This window comes from Rhipicephalus microplus, chromosome X (assembly GCF_043290135.1).
Source record: "Rhipicephalus microplus isolate Deutch F79 chromosome X, USDA_Rmic, whole genome shotgun sequence".
NCBI lineage: Eukaryota > Metazoa > Arthropoda > Arachnida > Ixodida > Ixodidae > Rhipicephalus > Rhipicephalus microplus.
This window is the reverse complement of record NC_134710.1, coordinates 452,872,211-452,897,251: the sequence shown is the minus strand read 5'-3', so window position 1 is coordinate 452,897,251 and position 25,041 is coordinate 452,872,211. Positions and strand designations below refer to the sequence as shown.

Genomic DNA, 25,041 nt, shown 5'->3' with positions numbered 1-25,041 from the left:
ACCCCCAATTGTCCAGACGTAGGCTCATCGTGGCACGCTTGTAATATTTCTTGCCGCATAGTTGCGGGAACGACAAGCAGACACTTTTCACGGTTGGGCTTAAACTTTCTCTTGTAGAGGACATTTCCTCGGAGGCAGAACGATGCGAGGCTTCGAGAAAATAAACGAGGTACTTGTACGTCAGCTCCTTTCAGGTGTTTGATGAGCGGAAGCAATTCTTCGTCCGCATGTTGAATTTCAGCTATCTGAGAAGTCTCGACAACAGCCACGAATGGAAAGTCCTCTTCATCTGATAGTGCTGTGCCTGCAGGTGCCCGTGACAAACAGTCGGCGTCGGTATGCCTCCTGCCAGATCGGTATACCACAGTTGTCACATTCTTGCAGTCTGAGCTCTACCTTCTTAGTCGTCCGGACGGGTCCTTGAGGTTGGCGAGCCAGCAAAGGGCAAGGTGATCGCTGACTGCCTTGAATGGTCTACCATACAAGTAAGGCCGAAACTTACTGATGGCACAGATGACGGCAAGGTATTCTTTCTCTGTGGCGGAATAATTGGTCTGCGCCTTTGTTAGAGTCCGGCTGGCGTATGCTCTCACCTTTTCTTCGCCATTATGCCACTGTATTAGGATGCATCCTAGGCCTATGTTGCTGGCGTCTGTGTGTATTTCCGTGTCAGCTGTTTCATCGAAACGAGAAAGGATTGGGGGCTCTTGCAACCGGTTTCTTAATTCGTTGAAGGCGCTTTGTTGCTCTGTTTCCCACTGGAAAGGTACATCTTCTCTCGTAAGTTTCGTCAAGGGTTCTGCAAAACGCGAGAAACTTCTGACAAATCGTCGGTAGAAAGCACAGATACCTAGGAATCTCTGTACTAACTTTTTGTCTGCTGGCACCGAGAACGTTGCAACGGCGGCTGTCTTTTCGGGATCAGGGCGCACACCGTGGGCGCTGACAACGTGCCCAAGGAATCGAAGCTCTTCGGAACCGAATTGGCACTTCTCTGGCTTGATGGTTAAATCTGCCGAACGGATATCTTCTAACACTGTTCGCAAGCGCTTGATATGCTCCTTGAAATTAGCGGCGAAAATGACCACGTCGTCAAGGTACACTAAGCAACACTGCCACTTCAATCCGAAAAGTACAGTGTCCATCATGCGTGGGAACGTTGCCGGCGCACAACAGAGACCAAAAGGGAGAGCTTTGAATTCATAGAGTCCGTCCGGGGTAACAAAAGCAGTCTTCTCGCGATCACGTTCATCAACTTCGATCTGCCATTATCCACTTTTCAGATCTAGTGATGAAAAGAACTTGGCACACCGAAGTCTGTCTAATGTGTCGTCAATACGCGAGAGGGGATATACATCCCGTTTAGTCACATCATTTAGTTTCCGGTAGTCGACGCAAAACCTTAGCGTGTTATCCTTCTTCTTGACAAGTACTACAGGAGATGCCCACGGACTGCTAGAAGGTTGAATAACATGATTTTCAAGCATCTCCTGTACTTGATTCTTGATGACTTCCCTTTCTTTTGGTGAAACACCGTACGGGTGCTGGCGTACCGGCCTGGTTGTCTCGCCTGTTACGATCCTGTGTTTTGCAATGGTTATGCGTTCTACGTTTGAACTATTGGAAAAACAGCTGCCAAATTCCCGTACAAGGTCGTATAGCTGTTGACGTTAAATTACTGAAAGATTGGGATTTACGGATATTACGTCGCAGACATCAGATGTTGGTTTCATATTCGTTGACGTTGTTTCAAGGCTGCATAAATTTGTGGCGTCACAAACCTCATGAAGAAAGGCTATGGCTGTACTCTTTGCGATGTGCTGGAATTCGTTCCCAAAATTTGTCCGGAGGACGTCTGCGTATCCGTTTCGTAGATGGATAATCCCTCGTACCACACAAACACCTCTTTTAAGAAAAACATGCATGTTGCTGTCTGCCACACCTTCGTAGTCACCAAACGTATCATTGCCCCGCCGCGGTGGTCTACTGGCTAAGGTACTCGGCTGCGGACCCGCAGGTCGGGGGATCGAATTCCGGCTGCGGCGGCTGCATTTCCGATGGAGACGGAAATGTTGTAGGCCCGTGTGATCAGATTTGGGTGCACGTTAAAGAACTCCAGTGGTCGAAATTTCCGGAGACCTCCACTACGGCGTCTCTCATAATCATATGGTGGTTTTGGGACGTTCAACCCCACAAATCAATCAATCAACCAAACGTATTATTTCTGACTAGAACCATGATACTGCTCGGCGGCGGTACAGTCACATCATCATCGACGATGCGCAGTGGAGTGGTGTATTGCTCGTCTGCTCGAGATACCTTTATAGCTTGTTCCGTCAAAAATGATACGCTGGACCTCTGCAGATTATTATTGGCACAATTTGCTTGCAGAAAACACATTGCGAGTATAACTTCTCTCGAACATACGGGCAGGACAACAGTCACCAACGTAAGTGAAACCTCGTATCTCAAATCTTGCGGCACATCTGCCGAGAGGCGTAATGAGGTGACAGCCTGCCGTACGTACTTGAGGTCCACTTAATTTGGTCAGAACTTTCCTGAGGCGCTTCTCTAAATCGTAGCTTATCACAGACTAATCCGCACCGGTAGCGATTAAAGCCATGAGCTCTAGCCCGTCAATTACCAACGGCAAGTCTGTAGTTATCTTCTGATTACTGCACTTCTTTACCAGGAGACAGTCATCGTCGTCATCACGCTGGTGTCGCAGTGGAGGATCTTCGTATTTAGAATCACCAGCGACCTCGCCTCCACAGGTCGCCCACTTCAGTTTCCCGGGTTCGGACTAGGCGAACGATGGATAGATGCGTTTGGAAAGAAACGTGGGCTTGGCGAGTGCTGGCGTAGAGGGGATGGTGACCGCGGTTGGTGACGACGAGGCAGGTCGAAGCTCTGACGTGAGCACAGGTTTTCCTCGATGTCGGCCGGCCTTTCGCCGTTTCGCGGACACGGTGCGTTGACCGCAAATCCTCGAAGACTAGCTTGACGATATCGGCAAAACTAGTAAAGATGGCCAGCCTCTCCACAGTAGAAGCACAGGGGCCTACGTTCCGCATCTCGCCATACATTGCTTTTCCGAGGTCTTGTCTCTGTCGGAAGAGGTGCGCTGCAAGTTGCCTCTACGATATGGCGTGGGCTACGTGTTGTCGGTGCGTAGTAAGTACCAGGTGTCTCGATAGGCGCACAGTGAACAGCAGGCCGCCTGAGCACCTCAGAATAAGTTACCGCGCGTCGTGCCAGTGGTGCATCTCTTTGCGGCTCCTGTATGGCCTGCCAATTTTTTTCTCGCACAACATCCGCAATAGACAGTTCCGGTGAAGCGGGTGGTTGCAGCTTGCGTAGTTCCTCCCTGACAACTGACCGGATGAGCTCCCGCAGAGTGTCAAGATTATCGACAACGTTTGCCGAGAAGACCCCTGCTGATGTACAGGCTACGTCGCGATTGTATTGCCGGGCTCTCTGCTGCAGCTTCGTTTCTATTGTTGTTGCTTCCGACTGAAACTCAGCAACAGTGCGCGGCGGATCGCGAAGGAGTCGCGTGAACAGCACTTGTTTTACCCCATGCATGAATGAGATGACGCACCTTCCTGTCTTCAGTCATGTTGGGATCAGCTCGCTTGAACAGGCGGGACATGTCTTCTATGTACATAGCGACAGTCTCATTTGTGCGTTGATTCCGTGCACGAAAAGCTGCTTCTGCCTTTTCCCGGCAATCATTGTTGCCAAATGTACACAGAAGCTGCTGCCGGAACGTTTCCCAGGACGCCAAAGATGCGTCGTGGTTTTCGTACCACACTCGCGCTGCATCTTCTAAAGAGACGTATACGTTGCGCAGTTTGCCTGCTTCGTTATTGGTTTATATTCGCCACCCTCTCGAAATGATCCAGCCAGTCTTCGGCGTCCTCGAACAGGTCACCAGGAACACCTTTGGTATGATGAGTTGGCTGACAATGAGCTGTGATGGTGCAACTTGGCTGGTCATGGAGGTGGCGTTTCTCGTTTCGGTCGCTGATGCCCTTGGCAGAGGGGGAAGTGGTCCAAGTTCTGGTGAATCCCCTCGAATACGGCTACTAATCCGTTGGTGCACCGGCGTAAGCTCCACGGCTTGCGGATGGTCAGGGCTTGGACTTAGCTCTCTCGTGGGGGTTGGAATCATATACCCAGTGCCTCCACCAGAAAATGTAACGAATGTAGCAGCCTCACAACAACGAAGTTCTATTTACACGGTTTATTAAGGGCGAACTTGTGCCCAATGTGAACGACGCACAGCAATCAAGAAGATCCAAGGGCGGTAGTCCTTGTGAGCCCCTGGCTCGAGCACCCTCGTTCTCTTCTTCTTCACGCGCGTTGGCTGTTCGGGGGAGTCCCGGGCGCATGCAGGGCCAGCTCGTGCATTGCGGCTGACTTCGTCGCTCGTAGTCGTGCCGTTAGTGTTTCTCTGGTTCCCAACGTCCGCGTTGCGCGAAGCAGCGGTAATTTTCTGTGGCAATATTATCATGCAGGGTGGTAGGAACAGGCTGAAGTGGGAAGAGGTAGAAGAACAGCTAAGGGAGAAGAGGCCGATCGTATACGGTTTTGTAGAAACACATCTCAGGGACATGTTAACAACCTCCTAACAATGCAGACTACGCGTGGAAATATTGTAATAGAACACAAAGCAGAAGAAAGAGGGGTGGTGTTGGGGCATTCATTCTTAAAAAAACAGACTGGCAAAAGGTCAAGCAGGAGTGCAAGGAACATTTATGGCTGAAAGGTAAAGTGGCAGGGAATTGACACTTTGGTTTTGTGCACTTGTGAACGGGAGCAAAGGCCACAGAGGAAAACCAGGCAATGATAGAGTGTATATCAAATGACATTCGGGAGTTAGGAGGAGAGTGCGAGAGAATTATATTAGAAGATATGAATGCGCACATAGAAGATATAGATAGGTATACCGACCCGACAGGCAAAATGATCATGGATATGTGCGAAAGGCTTGATTTGATCATTTGCAACAGTACTGAGAAGTCTGAAGGGCAAACAACATGGGAGGTAGGAAGGTTGCAGTCGACGATAGATTACGCACTAATGTCACATAGGACGTGTGATTAGCTCAAGGGAATGCACATAGTTGAAGGTGGCTCCAGAAGTCTGGGTAGTGATCACAAACGTATCAAGCTAAGTTTTGGAAAAGCAGTGAAAGTGGGAAGGAGACGAGATGAGCAGCTGCAGAGAAATTTTTATTCAGAAAGACAAACTGAAATAGCCACTAAATAAATTGAGAATGTAATCACTGAGGATAATAAAACAGTGTTGACACACACGAATCTAATTAGACTGTTTGAGCTAGAGCTTGATAAGGCACTTGACAAGTCACCCCGGAAAAGAAGACACAAAGCCAAACGTTGGTGGGATGAGAAAGTTAAGAGAGCCATAGCAAAACGTCAGGAAGCCTCTAAAGAACACAGACATGCTAAGAAGCAGGGTGAACTGACAGATGATGTTGAACGAAAATGGGAAATCTTTCTAAGCTGTAGAAGGGATGCATCCCCCCTGATCAATGAAAAGATTAGAAGAAAGTGAGCTCAGTGGCTGGCAGAAAGACATAAAGAGATAGAAAGGCCGCTGCAAACTTTTGGAACCATATAAACTCCCTAAAAGGTGAGACGAGCATAGAGCAGAGGTTTATACCTACTGCTCAAGGTGCTAGACTAGAAGGGGACAAAGCTATTGAATAGATAATAACAAGGGTGACAGAAAATTTTCAACAAAGAGTTGCTTTATGCACCACAATAGACAAGGATGAATGAAGTGGTGCAATGGCTCCATTTTCACAACGAAAGTGGGAAAGGGCTGAGAAGAGGGTTCCTAGTAGTACATCAACAAGGCCAGATGGCAATCCAATTATGCTGATAAAGACCTTAGGTCCGAAGTGTAAGCAGGCTTTGAGAGAGGCAGTAGGCAAAATAATAATCGATGGTGAAGTCCCCGATGGACGGAAACTTAGCAGGATGAGCATAGTCAATAAAAGAAACTGGGACAAAGCTGACATAAACACCTACTCTCCTATAACAGTGACATCAGTGGTCAACAGGCTGGCGATGCAGATTTTAAAGGAAAGACTGCAGGCATGAATAGAGGATGAGGGTGTGCTGGGGGAACTGCAGAATGGGTTTCGGAAACACAGGCGGTTGTAAACAATCTGTTCTCACTGACGCAGTGCATCGAAATAGCAGAAAAGGGAACACAGGCTCCTGGGGCTAGCAATTTTGGATATCAAGTAAGCGTACGATAACGTGGTTCATGAGGAATTGTGGGGAATACTGGACACACTAGGCGTGGAAGATGTAGTCACTAATCTTTAAAGTATATTTATAAAGGTAACAACATAGTTATAAAGTGGAAAAAACAGGTATCCGAGCCTTCAGAGGTAAAACGGGGGCTTAGGCTGGGGTGTCTCCTGCCACCCTTATTATTCATGACGTACCTACCAGGATTAGAGTCCAAATTAGAGGGAAGCGGACTGCGCTTCAACCTCTCTTTCGTCAAAGAAAACTCATTGAGCAGGCACTACCAGCATTGATGAATGCAGATGATATAGTGCTAATGGCCGACAACAAGGAAGATTTGCAGAGATTGATGGACATCTGCGGAAATGAAGTAGATAGGTTAGATTTTAGATTCAGTAAGTAAAAATTAGCAGTCATGATTTTTAATGACAATGAAGGTAGTGAGCTTAGAATACAGGAGGTCACGCTAGAGATAACAGATAAATACAAACATCTGGGCGTATGAATAAGCAATGGGGCCAAGTACCTAAGGGAACATGAAACATACATCACGACTAAAGGTAACAGGAATGCAGCAATAATGAAAAATAGGGTACTGTGGAATTACATTAGGTATGATGTTGTGAGAAGAATATGGAAAGGGGTCATGGTTCCTGGTCTGACGTTCGGCAATGAAGTCTTGTGCATGAGACCAGAAGTTCAAACAACATTAGAAATTAAGCAACGTGGAATAGCTAGGCTTGCCTTATGAGCTCACGGGAATGTACCAAATCAGAGAGTACAATGTGATATGGCATGGACATCATTTGAGGGCAGGGAAGCTAGCAGCAAGATAAAATTTGAGAAGCGATTGAGAGAAATGTGGGAGGAGCATTGGGCAAGGAAGGTTTTCAGGTTCTTGTACATGAAGAATGTCGATTCAGAATGGAGGAAGCGAACCAGAAAATTGACTGGTAAATACTTAGAGAACAGCAGGGGGTCAAACCAAAAAACATTATCGGTCAAGAAGAAGGTGAAGGAAGCTGAGACCGACATGTGGAGAATCGGCATCATCAAGAAGTCCGCACTAGAGATCTATCAAACTTTTAAGCAGGAAATTGCCAAAGAAAGGATCTATGATAATACTCGGGGTAGTTTTCTACTGTTTCAGGCCAGGACAGGAGTTTTGCGAACCAAGACATATCGGGCCAAATAAGAAGGGGTAGACACAGTATGCAGTACATGTGGAGAGAAAGAAGAAACTGCCGAACACTTGATAATGTTTTGTGAAGGGATTCACCCTATAGCTCAGGATGATGGTGCAGAGTTCTTCAAAGCCCTGGGGTTTAGGGACATGGAGGGCAAAATAGACTGTAAGCGGGTAGAAATAACTAGAAGGAGGTTATCTGATTGGTGGCTAAAGTCAAGGCATGAGTGAAAATTGAACCTTTCAGAGCGAAGTACGAATCCTCAACCTCACTACCTAAAGGAAACAAAATGAATCTAGTTTTTGGTTCATTAGGTATTACGGCTTGGTAGCTCTAGCCACCGCCCGATCTAAAGGGTACAGCCATATCCATCTATCCATCCATCCAACCATCCATGCCTCACGGCACGCTGGCGCTACACAATGGGACACCCAATATCGGCCAAAATCTGGATTTTAAATTGTGTTTAGAGTTTGTAGTTCTGCGCACATCGTAATTAAGGCTGAAAAAAGCACGCAGTGAAAAAATAAAAAAGGAAAAAATTTAAAAAAGACTGAGCCGGCGTCGAACTTATGCCCTTAAAACATCACGTGTTCTGAGCCTGAAACGCTGCCGACTACTCCACGCCTCAACCACAAGAACACCTTTATTTTTCTTCACCTGAAAAGTACTTCAGGTATCCAATATTTTGAACTTGTCGTTTACATACTCAGTGTATCGTCTCTTCGTGCTCGCGCCAATATACCGATTGTTAGCTCATTCTTTGCTAGTTGCCTTGGATCACAACCATCTGGCACGTTTTCCTGCAAAGCTTGTTAGCGAAGCTGCAGATGTGTTACGGCAATTGTTGTGGCTCGCTATGCGGTTAGTCATACCTGTGTATAAACAGCGTTCATCTGAACTGCTCGCTGAACACTGTAGATTTCGTCCTTCGATACTTTGTGTCCTCCTCGTTTACGTTCCGCGAACGACAGCCGCAGCCGTTCACTCTAGCCGAAACGACCACAAGGCTTAGGGCCAATTTTTTTGTGCCACGGTTTCTGGAAAGATTGTAGATATTTAGTTAGAAAGGGTCTAATAATCGTTACAATGTAGTTTTGATCATAACTGACCTATGAATAGTCACAATTTCACCTTCGAATACACAAATCGGAGGTTACACAAACCAAGACCGGGCCTTAAACTGGATAACTGCTGCCGGGGACATGCGGCTTTCTACGGTACGAGCCGCAACAACTCACTGCTAGGGTAGGTCGGTCATGATTATCAGACTGATGTTACTGTCATTTTATGTTGCGAATTCTCAGTTCTATTGATGCCGGTTATGAAATACATTGACCAAACTCAATCAAAATTCAAGGAAATCGCACCCGCGCTTAGGGGGGCATCGGTTAGTGGGCTAGAACTTTTTTTCCAGAAATTCTTGCATGCTCCTCCTTTGCCCCTCAAGTCATGGGTAAAACACGACGCATAGGTTCAGTGCTCCCTGCCCTGCTGCAGGAAAAAAGTTTTAGTTAGTACCTCTCCCCCCTCCCCCCCAGCAAAATACTGGCAGCACCTCTGACCCGCGCGATCAACATATGAATTCTTAGCGTACTCGCATCCATTTCCACAGGTATGTGTAGCACGTAGATTGGAATACCATCATATTTGGTAAATTTTACACTCGACATGACGCGATTCAATATGAAGTCTTACAGAAAGTGCACCGATCGCACCTAGTTTCTGCCAATGTGCCGCTAAGATGATCAGTGTGCAGTAGCCACTGTACAGCGTGAGCAGTGCCTCTTAGCATGCTTTGGCACACTGGCCTACGATGTACAGTGTGATACATTGTGTTTCAGCGCACTGCGCGACACTGGCCATGCTGTACAGGGTGTTCCAGTGCATTGCAGCGCGCTTTAGGACACTGGGCTACGCTGTACAGTGTGGTCCAGTGCGTTTCAGTGCACTGGGTGGCACTGGCCCCGCTGTACAGTGTGTCCCAGTGCCTCTCAGCGTGCTTTAGTACACTCGGACACACTGTAACGCGTTTCAAGCGTCACCCAGTGCGCTGAAACGCGCTGGGAGATACTGGAAACACTGTTTTTTTATAGGGAACATTAGAGTGTCCTTATGAGACATCTGCTGTGGTGCCCTCAATTCAAAGTTTGCCTATGAATTGAAAAGTTAGAGTTGTGGGAAATATATCAATATCTTTCAAGGTCATGAATGTAGTGCAATTTCTTTTTCACACGTTTTCTGTATCTCATTATCCCTACTTATGCATTCCACTCTGCTGAAACCCTCTTTGATGGTTGCAGTACTAACCAATAAACAAATAAAATTAGTAAAAATCAACCATTTGCCCAAAAAAACATGAATATAAATAGCACTTTAAAGAATAAGGATGAAACGCTTCGTAACGAAAGGTTTTCCTGCGAGTAGGTGATGGCAGCATTGTTTACAGAAAACAATGGCTTCCGTTTCCTTAACGAAATGTCTAGCAACAACACGGTCTTTCTGTAAGTAGATAATGGCAGCTTTGCATACAAAAAACAATAGCTTTTGTACTTCATAAACGGAATGTCTGTGAGCGAAAAACACAATGTTCCGTGATAATTATATGGCCTTGTTCTAATTTTACAAGCTCATCGAACTAATATTACAGAGAGACATTCGACAACGCGTTGCCAGTAGGCCTTGCCGTGAATGGAGGCATAATTTTTTGCAATCGACCGTTTTCTGCGTGCACCTGTGACCATCGTCCACTTCTCCTAAAGCACGAAAATCTGTTTTCTTTTTCGGGAAAACCAAAAAGCCTTGATGTTTGCCGCCACCAGGACGCACGCTGGCAGTCAGGTTTGTAACGTGCAATACTTGTGTCGCTTGTTCTGTCTGGTACAGACAATTGGGATGCAGTTAAACATCAGAGGCGTCTCTACTGCTAAGTTGAAATGCGTTTGCTTTGTCTTCACGCTTTTACGGAGCTGGCTGTTACTGCAACGGAGTTATTCATCGCCTTTCGCGCCGCAACACCGTATTCCCTTACGCGAGCTTGACAGCGTGAGCTTTGTGAACACTTCCAGCACTTGACTGCTTCGTCATCTCTGGCGGCGGCCGGGTGGCGTTCTGCCATTAGCCCCTGTGCGCACCCTTAGCTGCAGTCACAGCAATATCTCTGTGTAAAACTAAAAGATGGACGATTCGTAACCTAATATTAGTTAGGTAGCGCAAAATTGAAAACACACAGAAAGGAACGGGATACCCGGTGGACTAACTTCAAATTTATTTGAAAGATTGCATATATATATATATATATATATATATGTAAAACATTCGCCATGCAAGATTACACTTTATCATTTAAACAGATTTCTTGTTTTGATAATATAACTGATTCACTTGCTGGTGGGCCTCTCATAAGAAGCAGGCACTGATTTTATTCTCGGATCTAAAGCTTGAATGGCGGAGGTCTTTGGCGAAATATTCAAAATGCCACGAATTGCAGGTATTGTCATTGCCAAAACACGCACTCTTGAAATAACCTTTCGTAATGGTGTCGAAGCATCACTCGAAGCAGCATGTTGTCTCGGGCTGCTTAAACACCCATATCAGCTCGTAAATATAGTGTATTCGTTCTTTGTTAGCAATTCAATACTTGTTGCTAATTAATAAATCAAAGCCTTGTTAAAAAGTCTGCCTTCAGGGCCAATGACCAGACCTTGCCCTACTCTTTGCTGCATAAATTTCTGTTTGCAATGTGGGAATGAAATTATTACAGGGCTAAATGGCCAAACACGGTTTGTTGGGAATCGTGGTATTTTTGTGCACAGATTTCTTAAACTTCTACGCTTTTTCTTGAATCTACGCTTGTTACTTGGTAAGGAGATTTGCAACACTGTAAAAAATGAGGACACTCCTTCACGGAGAACGCTGAAGGTATAGCGGTGCCAAGCAATTCCGTGAGCAAGAATACAACTATCTCCTTAGGACATAGCCTCTTCACGGAAGTCATCCTTAAGCACAGTTACCAAAGAACCCGTTGCACCACTAAGGCCACAGATAATATTTCGTGACGAAAATACCACAATTTCCTTCGAACAAAGCGTTCTTACGTATTCTATACGTTATTCCAACTAATACAAAAATGTTTGCATTGTTCCACACAAAAGTCTGCTGTATTGTTCTGCAAAACAGTCTCCTGTATTGTTCCGCACAACAGCATGCCGCACCACAGCTGTGCTATGCAGCCTGCTTGCAAAATATAGAAATGGAGGAATTCATTTATGTTCTTCGTGCCTGTGAATGTGAGGTATTTGTGTTGCTTGACGGAGAGTTTTGTTGGCTGGACACGTTGTTAATTTAGTTTTTGGGCACACCTTCATTTGCAAGTGAACACAAGGTTCATAGAATCATTACAACGTACTATATGTTTTGCATAGGTAGCATGATTTTTGTGGAATCAATGCAGTCATTCATGGCTAGCTCCCTAAAGTACCTGTTTATTATGTACATAACACCAAATTGAACAGGAGTCCAGTTGAACTGAACTCCACACAAAGAACACAAGATTGGAGTGCACAGCAAACAAAGGCACATAGAGAACATGACATCTTTATAGATCTAATCGCGGCACTTAAATGATGAAGATGGGAGAGGCAGAACATACACAAGCCTGTCCCATCCTTGTGATTTCAAGTGCTACGCTGAACTTTATGCAAATGTTACACCAACAAGGCCAAAAATTTACCCGGGCTAAATTCACATTACATCCTCCCTTTCCCCATTTTGCAGATTTCTTTTTGTTGAGCCAATCTGTACATGCAACGATGTTCTAAACTACGTGTGAAATAATGAGTGTAAAAAGTTTACTTGGACTTGCAATTAGTAAAGTTGCATAGAAGTGTTCTGACCTAAGCAGGTGGCAGTTCCAGCATTGTTAGTAACAAGTCAGTGAAGGTTTAGCATTTCTTTAGCAATATACATCCTAGTGAACATGTTGCTCTTGGAAGTTAATGGTTGACAACAAATTAAGTAATATTCTAAGTCCCCACCCCCCTATCTGTGTCCAAGCCAGATTTAAGCACTGTTTATATAGAAGCTACGCCTTGTTGTCCAGTAGTTAAACTCAGTCTTGGAACAAGCTGCCCTGGTGGCAATAGCAGCATCCCCGCTTTGCAGTCTTTAAACCTCTGAACTCTTTCTGCCCATTTTGCCAATAGGAGTAGCGTTGCAATACCCCAGTGTACTTTGTAGAAGACTTTCCTCCGATCATGCACAGGTGTGTGGTTTGTGAACGTATATCCCAAGCTATACCGAAAAGCACTGAAGATTTGAGTGAGGTCATCAATGAAATATAAAGCGAAAATTGCGACACAACTTCCGTGGGCAAAAAACAAATGAAAAGTGGTCAACAAAACTTGAAGAACGTAAAGAGGACGTTGCTTAAGTTTTTCATGCAACATGTTCTGACACAGAGCTTAAACCTTGTTGAGTGAACAATACATAGCAGCTGCCTGAGCAATTTGACTATGCCACTTCATGTGCAAATGTGAGAAAACAGAAACCTTGTGCAGTCGCTATCAGCTTCCAACAACCCCGGCCTTCTATTTATAAATGTTTACAAGAAAATATGTGACCAGTAGACTGGTTGAACTTTGCACACTTATTTCTAACTCATAGGGAGAACGCTACTTGCATAGATGGCAAAGCTTTATGTCATTTTTTAATAATTGTTGTGAAAGGTCAGAGTAAACAATTCACAGTTCATCCACAAATCTAGTGTGTATGGGGGGGTAGTTTATATGTATGCACTCTGCTGCGTTATCTTGCAAGTGTGTGAGTTATACCTGCTGCAGCATGTCAAATGAGTAATGAAATGCACTACTACACGCTTCTTTAAACACAACTTTGGCAGATGTATTCAGAAACATAATTGTCAAAAGTTCTGAAAGCCCACTTATGAAACTGTGTGCATGGCCCATGAACAGCTCTGCTTGGCTCCTTTCTTTATGTCTGAAAAGGAAGTACAAAAAAACTATTATAGCAACAGTAATGTTCCGAGTTCAAACCACTATGTTGACTACTACATACATCACTTCTACACACCCCTATTTCATGAATCACAAAAACAGACGGTACTTCTGGACAAGAACAAATCACATGCAGAACAAGCAGCAGGATGCTACGAAGACCTATTGCTATAGTAGACAAGAACTCAACGTTAAACGCACTATATTCTAACTGCATAAGAATTCAAAGACTAGCATAACGAATTCCGTTTAATTAGTACCATAGTGTGGCAGTTACAATTTCTGTAACTACTAGCACCATGGAGAGTTATGTAGGGCAAACAAAATCATTTTGCATTATTATACGAAATCTTACACAAGACAAAGTATACTGTTGACCACTGCGAAGGCCTACGTGCGGCAGGCAACATATTGTAACGGCACCTTTGGAGCGAGAAACAGAAATTGTGAGACAAGAGGTTCAGGACTTCGTTGTGGTTACCGTAGTCAACACTCTGCGACTGCGCGACCAGAGTGTTGGATGGGTACATGTTGTCTTATTCATAACATCATGGTGGAAGTATTAGCCTGATGAAGAAGATGTATACTGCATCAACACAAATGGTGAGCAATAAATTAAGATGCACGGCCTGAACATATAGTTTCTTTGTAAATCCTATAAACACTACATGACAGTTGTAGATTTCATTACGGAAGGAGTTAACATGAAGATGGGGCTTGAATGAGTGTCATCGCTAAATTAAATGTGTTGTTGGAGCGAATATTTGAATAAGACAATTTGTCTAGGTTTTGGCAGCAACTTTGATACAGTTTGCTGCTTTGGTAAAGAAAAGTTCTGTTGTAGAATAACAAGCTGCAACATTCGTTCAATATGTCTTTTATTTCATCAGGTATACATCTCAACACATTCATTACAAATCCTCATCTTTAACAAATGCGTCTATTGTAATGATACCGGGTGCAAAACTCAGAGGACAAGACATTTAGCAGGGGTCTTGCTGCTCAATACTTTTATAACGCTATGTCCATGATGCTAAAATGAGCGATTCGACAAGAGGACTTCCATTTACCAGAGCAGCAAACCGTATCAAGGTTACTGCTACGACCTTGAAAAACGATTTTTGTTCAAACATTCAAATCAACCGAATTTCGAAAAATCTTGATTGGCTCCAGAAACTTTCCTTAATGATTTGGCACTCAATCAAAGCCCCCCCCCCCCTATTATCGTCTTAACTTCTGCCATAATAAGACAACTGTCATGTAGTGTATAATAAAATTTTAAGATATGGACAGTAAGCCTTTCTACTGAATTTATAGGCCACCCTTTACGTTTATTCTTTAATGACTGTCTTATCAGCCAAAGAACCCAGGGTAAAAATCTCTTGAATATTTAGAGTAAGAAGTGTCTTAACTCTTGGTATATGCCCTTAAAACAAACTATGTAATTTTATTCTACAAGAAAAAAAATCACTCTTGTAAAATATATACAAAACACTGCATTTTACCATGCTTGATTTGATTGATATGTGGGGTTTAACGTCCCAAAACCACCATATGAATATAAGAGACGCCATAGTGGAGGGCTTCAAAAATTTCGACCTCGTACAACAGTTCCGCCTCTATCGTAAATGCAGCCGCTGCAGCCTGGACTCAATTCCGCGACCTGCGGGTCATGGGCGAGTATCATTTTGCCATGTTTCCTCACAACCAACATAAGCAGAAATTGAAACAAAAATTATTTCGATACCATAGCCATAAAATTTTGCTGACAAAGAAACAAAGGCTGGTAAAATCATGAAGCAACAATCATGCCACAGTTATTTTTGTCCCATAACTCAAATATTGAGTACATGGTTTCAAAAGCCTCTGCTGTATTAGAAAGTTTTACCCTCAAAATAGTGCTAGAATAACTTCTTCCCACATTGAGGCATCAAAGCACCACTTTTGAAAAATATTACAAATGGTCAAAAAACCACTTCACAGACTAACATGACAAGACCATGAACTCGCAAATCCTTACAGGTTAAGGCTCAGTCACAGTTTCTGAGGCAGCCCGATGGCTTCTGTGTGTCTATCTGTAATGTCTTCCGTCCGCCTTTGGGCCGATTTTTGTAGAATGTCTGCCGAGAAAACAAAGAACATCAGAAACAATTCACTTTTTCTAGCATGCCCCATGTAACATCTTGACTTTCTCGGCCTCATGAGGTAGCAGTCTCGAAAGCATGCTATTAGCTGCTGTCTTATGTATGTATATCTCTTATCCCGTTAGCAGGCTCCTAAATAATGCCCAGTCATTGTTAGGCAAGATGTCTAACAGAAGAAAACAGAAACAACATTTTACACTAGACATAAATTTAACTTCTTAACACTCACTCCATAACCTATTTTCCTTACGCATTATACGCAAACATGGTGAAAAGACTGGGCTTGCAAACATGTCCGCACGTGGGACAGAACACTTCAAATGTCAACTAACAATGAGAAGGCAGACTAACAGAACATATAAGACAGTTAAACAGAGGCCCATGATTAAACCTATCTGTATATCACGACGTAAATGCATGCCAAAATTTGAATCAAGGTGTTTCGTACAAGCACAGATATTAAGAAATGCATCTAATGGTTGAGGCTTGGCATAGCGACATGTGGTAGTGCATGTGTGACCATTGAATAACTCAAAAAGAAATGAAATGCTGAGCAGTTATCTCTCACATAGATCAACAGGCATGCCGTCTTGATCGATATCTCCACTTGCCTTGTTTTGTTTGTAGCTTAATGTCAACTTTTTCCAGTTGGTGTTTGTGGTGTTTTGACTACTCTTTCAAGTCCCTGTTTGCATTCCCTGCCTTTTTAATATAAATACCAACCTACTAAGCAGCTCAGTTTTCCTCTTTGAAAGATGTATACAATCTAGAATTACCACTTTGTTCACCTGATGTAAGAATAATAATGGGGTTCTGAATGTGAATGTCAATTCAAAAGCACCAAGGCCTCTAGCATTTTTGCCTCCTTCAAAATTGCAACTGATGCCCTAAAGATCAAATCCACTCTTTGCGGGAGTTGTTTACATGGTAGCATAGCTGTAAGCAACGTAAGATAAATTTTAGGACTATGAAAAGTGCTCTAGGTAATAGCAAAACACGCAACTAGCAAGAAGCCACATATCATCCAGCCTAGAATCTAGATTGCTGTGGCGCAGGCTATGCACCTCGGCAACTGTTCAGCATTTATTTATGAACCAAAGCTTAGTAGAGTCAATATCAATATCTACAGATTGCTCGGAAAACAGCAGCTAGGTTGCCAAAAAGCAAAAGGCAAAAGACCAAGACTAATAAAATATTAAACACTTAATAATGCAAGTACACCCAAAGCAATGTTTCAGATGCGCTGGTTGAATAGGTATTAAGTAAACAAAACAGCAAAGAAATAAAATGCCAGCTATATAGCTGCAAAAGCGGAGAAAACAGGTGGCTCTAGTGCCAGAAAAAATTCATGAAAGTACTATCAACAGGAAAAGCTTGGTATATGTTGATTCCACAACAAATGCGAATTTCCGCTACGTCGGTACTTATCACTTGTAATTACCTGGTGACTGCATAGGTTGAAATGCGAAGTGCAGTATGGAATACTGCTTTAAAATTACATACTTAGACAAAGTGAGAATTTAGATTCATCAAACATTACGTGTCCCGAAAATATTTGCTGTTGATGGTACATATTGAACGTACAGAATGTTTTCTATAGTGAACACATAAATTTTGACAGAAGCTGCAGAATATTTCACGGATGAACATAGCAAAATATAAATCAACAAAGCCAAGCAGTGCATACACTGACAATTCATAATTGAAAAATAAAAAGTTACTAAACAACCCCACCGTATGGCAGCAGCATTCCGTCCTTTGGAGATAGAGAGGGAGAAGGGGTAGAGCTGCATTGTTCTTCATAAGGTACACACACATGCAAAAGCCGTTTTAGTTTGGCGCGTAAACAGTATAAATGAGTGCAAATGTTTAGAGGAGACAAGCGGCCGCATATTTGAAATTCTTCAAAGAAGGCAGAAACACTCACTTGGGATTTCACAGTATATATTCTGTGCATCTATGAAAAGTATGCAAAGGGCTGAATTTCACTAACACTTGCGCACTATTAGGCCAATGTGAAACGACAACGTATTGCACTCGCTTCGCTGTCCAGCTGGTGCTTACAAAATTTACTTAAGTTGCACAGATAGCAAAGTGGGCTGGCCAAATTTAAATATACCCATTCCAACAAGCACTGCTGGCTTCAACTCCAAGTGACAGCACCAAATGAAGTCATTTAATAGTGGCATGCGACTAATGCTAAGTACCTAAGCGTTTGAATAAAAAGATAAGTATATTTCAGCTTCATGTACGTTTTCTATTGTTAATTTTTCCGCGTGTCAATTTTTTCTGATGCTTGGTATCGAGATAAAGGCAAAATATTTTTAAAATATAGTATTTCATCATGTTTACCAGCAACAGTCATACTACATTATACGAAATAGTGCCAGCGATATCACTGCAAACATTCAGAGCAATGTCAACGGGATATCTCAGAGACCTTCACAGTCTTTTATTGAGCTGCAGTTAAAGGCGGCAGCCGCTGAATGAACTTTGAACTCCTTGTTTCAGAAACCGAGTGAGCTGCTTTTCTTCAAAACACTTGCGAGCGCAAGGTGCAGACATAAGTCGCTAGAGCCCCGGTAACGGGGACTATACCGCTTGGAGTTGATTTGCCGGCACTATTGCCAAACCGTTACAGCGAAAGCAGCTTCTTCGTCCCTTTTCGCCCCATGAGCTTGGGCAGCACCCGTACTAACGCGCTGTGCATCCCTCGGGGTTGCTCCGATCCGGCGATCTCTTCCGTATGGTGTTTCCGTTTTCTTCTTTATTAATACACTTTTTTTCTTATAGCCAAATAGCGAGAGCCACGATGCGCCACAGCATAGGTCACTGGCGCCCAACTGAGACGAGAAAATCACTAACGGACACTGCGAAAATAGCGAAATCCAAAAGGACAACAAGCTGGACGTAACTAAACAACTACTGCCGGCACAAGACATGCAAGCGGTAAAATAAACGCTGCCGGTAGAATATGCCGCGCTAATATTTAGAAGTGAATTACTGAAATCAGATAGAGCCCAGCTGTCACACTCTTGCTAATCAAAGCGGCTTGTTTATCTACACGGAACACGGCAACTGAACTTCGGTCATGTCGCCTGATAACGTAACAGCAACGAAAAGGATGGGATGCGCAGTTTTGTCGGTCACTCACCTGGGACGTAGAAAAATTTTTGGCAACTATAACGCAAGGCGTACTGTGACACGACACCTGACAGCAGCTATCAAGGCCACACCGCTAAACCCCCGGTAACCAATTTCACAGTCAGTGGCACGCGACACCGTTGCAAAGAATTCGCAAATACGCCGAAGCCGTGCGTGAAAAAAAAGCCGCTTTCGAGTAGGTCTCTGTGTGACTTCAAAGCAGCGTAAACATTCAAGGCATGAGCATTTTGTCGGCAGTTGAACAGGCCGACGGCGGGGAAAATTCACGAGGGTCGTAAGAAAGGACTTACTTGATAGCGAAATCCACCAAAGTTGTTCGCTGGTCCGCTTGGCGAGAAAGCTCCGACACAATTGTGGCTCGAAGCAACGAAGTTAACGACACGTTGCGCAAACTTCTGCTGGCATATTGTCTGACTTCACGGAACCACAGGTTAGCCGATCAGAATAAGACAACGAATACACGTCTCGGTGTCGCAAATCGCCGCTGAACATGGTCGTTTCTAACGAGTCCTCGACCGAGACGTTCTGACGTGTCAAGCGTGTATGTTGGCTGGCGAGTGCTAGGAATTCGCGACCTTGCATAGGCCGCGTCTTGGAGGCGCCCTTGGCGCCGCGTACATCCATCACGTGACCACGTCGTAGAGATGTTATCGCGAGCCGGCGCACGCGCCTGTGTTCTGGTGCCGCGAAGAGCCCCATGTTCGGAGGAGTTTTTTGTTGAAACAATATTAAAACCACGCTTTGCGGTTGTGGTATAAGCTCGCTGTATTCGCTACACCTCCACTAGAGTACAATATCCTGTGTACTCGAGAATAAAACAGTTCGTAGAAATGGTGAGCCTGTCGTAGTTAACTTTCACATGCAAAAACAATATAAGTACATAACGAAATTATACGTACGCGCTGTTTGACTGACGAAATGAACTCATGCATTCAGTTGTGCAAAGCACGTATACGCTTTTTTTTTTTGCCTGCAATTCCGCCCACTTTTTTATTGTGAAGCAAATAAAACAGAAAAAAACTTCCTTACCGAGAATCAAAAAACGATGCCGCACCAGCTGTGTTAATTTCAACGCACTTGGCTTTTTATTTGGTGTTGTAAGCGCAATCTAACAACCCTGAAACGCTTGATGATAGGACTTATGAATTTTCACATCAGAGGAATCACAATAATTCGAAAATTCCCGCAAGCTCATAACAACGTGTGGAACACACCATTACATCGACACTGGTTTCAACGACATATCAGTGATGATAATGAGATGGAACCACCAATGTTTATAAGCTCTTTTTGGCAAAACAACCCGCTTACGACAATGCTGCTGTGCCGCATTATCAATTATATCAAACAAGTGTGGCTGCTGTGTGTTCGTGCCAAAAAATGGGAGGGGGGGAGGTAATGTGCGTGGCGTGTAGTCGTCGAAAAGAAAGAAGAAAACGAGAAATGTTTGCGTCAAAACACCCCTCTATCATTATGATGTACTCCGTGTGGTTGTGGTCTCTAGAAATTTCACAATCTGCCATTTAAAGAGCTAATGAATAAAAATTATAAAAAATTGACGAAAACGAGATAGTTCTGTTAAGAAGGCACGCATGTTCCTCTAAACAAAGTTCACATATATTTGAGTAATTTGGTTGTATTTTTGGTAGATTGTCATCGCGCGGTGGCAGCACATGACCCTGCCATTATGTTCTCCAAGGCGCACGCAGGGTGCAGGTGTTCAGACTCTTCTCTTCCCTTTTTCCACCTCTCCTTTCATCCTAATCTTTTTTTACACAAATGCACTGATGCTTTAGCTCCGAGCCGGGAACATTACTCGCTGCTTGTACTGGTTGTAGCGGGTTCATTCCACGCCAAACATACCAGCTATTTTGGCGACCACTTCAAATCGATTCGAAGAAATATCCTGCTCATTTGCTGCATTTAAAGCCGTTAATCACTAGAATATTTCAGGAAAAAAAAACTGTGGTCATGTGAGTGCTTCCTGAATTCATCCAAATGTCGTATGGCTGTTGTTCGTGAAAAAACTTTTATTTTTTTAAAGTGTCACTTCCTCTTTCAATACCAAGTTTATTTATGTAATAAGTTACGGTGACTGTGCAAGGTGTGTTAAGCTAATCTTTATTTGTGCAAGTTTATAGCCACGTACACTACAAGAGTTTAGCCGAAAGAAGTTATGTTTGCAGTTTTTGCAGTGCAGTACTGCTCTTTTATTGAACATCTGAGAAATTTATAATTACTGCATAGAAGGTGTTTTTTTCAAAAAAATTACCTTTGCACCCCTCAAGTCGGAAACATTTAGGAGAAAAAAATCACAAATTTCCCAAAATCATCATTTCTGTCCACATTGAGGCCAATTTGCACCACGTGGTGGTCTAATTAAAGATAACAATTATATCAAACTGGAAAGCAATTAGGCAGTTTTCATGATATCTGATGTTTTATTATTACAAATTTGTTTCATGGAAGAAAATCTTTTTTGAAGTTTCAATTGGTGGCTATCTTCCCATTTGGTTATATGGCAGCTTCCCTCTTGTTCCCCGTGGCCCCGGCATTCCTCAAAACAGACAGGGCGTTTCCTTTCTGCCTGAGTATAATTCGATGACATGCCTCGCACGCGGGTGATGTTATCGCATGCGCCCTTCGTGCGACTGAGATGGGTCGGCTTGCTTCCTCTCTGCTTCAGCGCTTTCGTAGTGCTCGCTCGCGTTCATTTACCCACGGCTCGAACACACGATTTGGACTTTATATGGTGCGTGACGGTGATGTCTATATCGAAAACACGTCGAGAGCATTCATATCACAATATTAAAGAGGAACTATGAAAAAGCGAATGTTAGTTACACGCACCCAGGGTCTCTGTCAACACATCGTGCCCCCGAAAAAAGTGGCCTGGCATTTTGGCTAGAAATTAACTAATCAGAGCAGCCAACTTCTAGTCTTTTCCATAAGGTCCACAGAAGAAGGACATTGTCTCCGTAGCTACAATAACAGCACTACGTCTGTTGGCATCCAAGGCTATTATCTTTTTCTTCCTAGGAACTGAGAGACCTTCGTGAGATTTACGCCAATCTTTGCCGTACCTCTAATGGATAGTTTTTACAGTGTATTTCAGGCTTCAGGAGTCTACATATGCTCTGAGTTGATCCGGTTCTTGGTGACGTATTAAGTAGCACTGACTGTGATCTCGAAGAAGATTTTGAGAGTTGAGGGAGGCATATGTAGATGATTACTTTGTTTTTTATGGTAATCCTAGCATACATGGTAAGCTAAACATACATACTTAAAGCATTTAAGGAAAAGGGGCGTGGTCTTCCTTTCACGTGCGAAGTTGTGAAATAAAAAAAAAAAACAAGCTTCAATTTATTGACCAAGCTACGTGATTTCGAGATGCGCTTGCTTCTTGGATTTGTGCTCCCAGATCGGTAAAATCCCTCGTTGACTGTAAATCTGTCCATTAAAAACGGGTTAAAATAGCATTGGGAAACCATTTCTGCACTCAGCTTTCTCAAAGTCTTGTTTTCATGCCACAAAAAACGATCGTATTACCTTTGATTGCATTAATACGGTTGTTTTCTCACTCACTGATTTTCTGGTTTCTGCACCTGAGCTTTTTAGAGAACATGAAAACTAATGCGCAGTATGCCAAGATGCTGGCAACTTCACAGAGTGAGCGAAAACGTTTTGCGGTGATTATTTACGTACAGTCTGTTACACATTTAGGAGAAATCTAGAAGGCATGGCATTGCGATGCGGCCATTGTGCGGCCAGTGGGGCAGTCGCACGTCGCCAGCAGCTCGCTCGTACGCAGACGTTGAGGAGCGTAGTGCTAAATGGTTGAAGAGCATCGACGGTCCCATTGTATGATTTGTCAAGAAAGTGTAGTAGTGGTGTGTGTATGAAGATGAAGTGGCTCCTTGAGCGTGAAGTTGAAATTCAAGTAACAGAGCCATTATTGGGCACACTCTGCTTACTCATTTTCTTGGCGCGCTCCAAAGAGCTACGCTGATCTTTCGGCAACAGGTGTACAGCCATATTCATTGCCTCCTCAGAGGAACTGAATGCTCACACGTGCAAGCTGGTGGTTCGAATGTTGGGCCTCACGTGGTGAGGTGGCTTCGAGAAGTGATGACCCTGGAGTATCCAGTCTGTTCGCTAGGAGGCGGAGTAAATTGAACTTTTGCCGCCTTGTCGACAGGCGCCACAGCAAACGACTTGCTCTCCGCAGGCCGAAGGAGTAGCGAGAGCTCTTGCAGGGGTCTCCCTGACGCGGCGCATTAGCATATGTCGGGTCTAAGAAGGGCAAGTAATGTTTTCTGCTTCTTCAAACGATTTATTCTCCTTCACCTTCATCGGGATGGTCTCTTTCTTTTTTCCAAAAAAAAAAAGACAGGACCGGATATATGTGGCATGATTTCCGTCACAGTTCACGCAGTGTGCTGGTTCTTTGCAAGTGTCGCAACTGTGATTCAAGACTCCATATTGTGCACAAGTTCACCAACCATGACAGCTTTACAAGCTGTGGCCATACTTTTTGCATTGTAAACAACGATGGTGGTTAGGTATATATATTCTGACATCCAGTCTGAATAGTTTCCGGCCAATCACTCGAAGCAAACGTCAGTTTTACGTGTTTTACTAGTGTTTCCTTATTATCTTTTTCTGATCTTGCTCCATGGCATCTTAGCCACAATCTGGCTCTTCCATCTCTCCAGATGTTCAGTTTTGGTCATGTCAAAGATGCGTTAGATCCTACGCTGCGAGCTCTGATCATAGACTGGGTGCGGTGTAGTACTCAATGGCGTGTCACCATAAGTTGCAAGAGAGTTCCGCTTTTCAAACTGGTTTTCTCCCGTACCTCTAGAAACAGATCTCCACTGGTCATTTTTGTGACTTTGTACCCGGCACCGAAAGTGTATGTTTGACACCCATTGTAACTATTCAGTTCTGGCTTCCTTATTGTCTCACGGTGTATAACAGGAAGTAAGCGATGTTCGTCTAGTCCGGTTTTAGACATTGAAGTCTTAGGTGCATGCCCGCTTTCAGAAGCTACGATCGCTAAGCAAAGATAATGCTGTATGAATGCTAGTGTTGAGTTGTTCAGCTGGGTCGGCGGCCACCTACCACAGAACCCAACGAGGGGATGCTGCAAGTTTGCGGATGTTGAAAGCTTCGAAACACCAGCCGTACAACGCCATCATAACCAAATGCGCCTAGCTCAACGTTTTTAGATACAATATCTTAAAACGTTGACATAGCTGTAATCCACGCCACCGTGAATCTAGAGGCCGAGAAATTCGGAAGGAAACAAAGACAAAAGTACACAGGAAAGATAAAAAGGCAAAGAAAAAGACGAAGATGAGGGGAGAGAGTTAAAAAAAGGTAACTGCCGATTTCCCTCGGGCGGTTCAGCCCAGGAGTGCCATCTGCGTGAAGCCGGGGCTTAAGGGGGTGTGTTGCATCTACCGGGGGTCTCTAAAGGTGCAGACACTTAGGGCAAGCTCAACGCCGAGAATGTTCTCTTCCGCGAACATGGCCAAGCCACGCACGGCTAAGTGTGGGAGGGAGCTGAAGCTGCTCACCGTAAGCTCGGCTCCGTGGTGCCACCACACACCGGCCACCACACACACAGGCAGCACAATAACAATGCCATCACGTCGATGCATTGCTGCACTTCTTTCCTACTCGATTCATACCCAATCTCTTCCGAGGAAATCGAACCGGGCTATGGCAGATGATAACAATGCATTCAAAGCAGCACTGTGAGCTTGTGAATGTCACGTCTGCATCTACATAGACAAGCACAATTTTAGCGCGAAAAGAGTACGATCGCTTGCGAAGTATCAGCCGAATAACCTGCGGTTGTACCAGGTTTATAGTCACTGTAAGCATTGGCGAAAAAACCGTAGCAATGGGATTGGAGTTCGGATCAGCAAAGTGAATAATCTATACACTTTTCAGGAAACTTCAGCTGGTCACAAACATTGCGCTGGAAGAATTATACGCACAGCTTTTAACTTGGCTTGAGGAAGGACTAGACATCATCCGAAAAGCTAAATTATTGATATGTGGGATTTAACGTCCCGAATCTACCATATGATTATGAGAGACGCCGTAGTAAAGGGCTCGTGAACTTTCAGCGAACTGCGGTTACTTACGTGCAACGAAGTCTGAAGAGGGGCCTTAAGAAAAGCTACACGTTTTAGTTTACAGTAAAGAGCAGGACTTCAAACGCCAATTCTCG

General features: G+C 43.9%; 1 protein-coding gene across 3 annotated transcripts in view; it reads right to left on the bottom strand.

Annotated features, from left to right (window-relative positions):
- The window catches only part of LOC119160865 (uncharacterized), a 149,063-nt gene extending 129,553 nt beyond the window's left edge, over positions 1-19,510 (bottom strand). Inside the window, exons 1-3 of one of the 3 annotated variants that reach the window (XM_075880622.1) lie at positions 19,088-19,428; positions 15,509-15,608; positions 13,416-13,471 (exon numbers count right to left, since the gene is read on the bottom strand). Coding sequence is in view for 1 of the 3 variants with exons in the window: in XM_075880624.1 (XP_075736739.1) it covers positions 13,416-13,440 (25 nt within the window). In the remaining 2 variants the exon portion in view is untranslated. Of the gene's footprint in view, positions 1-13,415; positions 13,472-15,508; positions 15,609-19,087 lie in introns of all 3 variants that reach the window. The other 2 variants (XM_075880624.1, XM_075880623.1) reach the window with 2 other exon arrangements.
- Between the last annotated feature and the right edge of the window lie 5,531 nt (positions 19,511-25,041).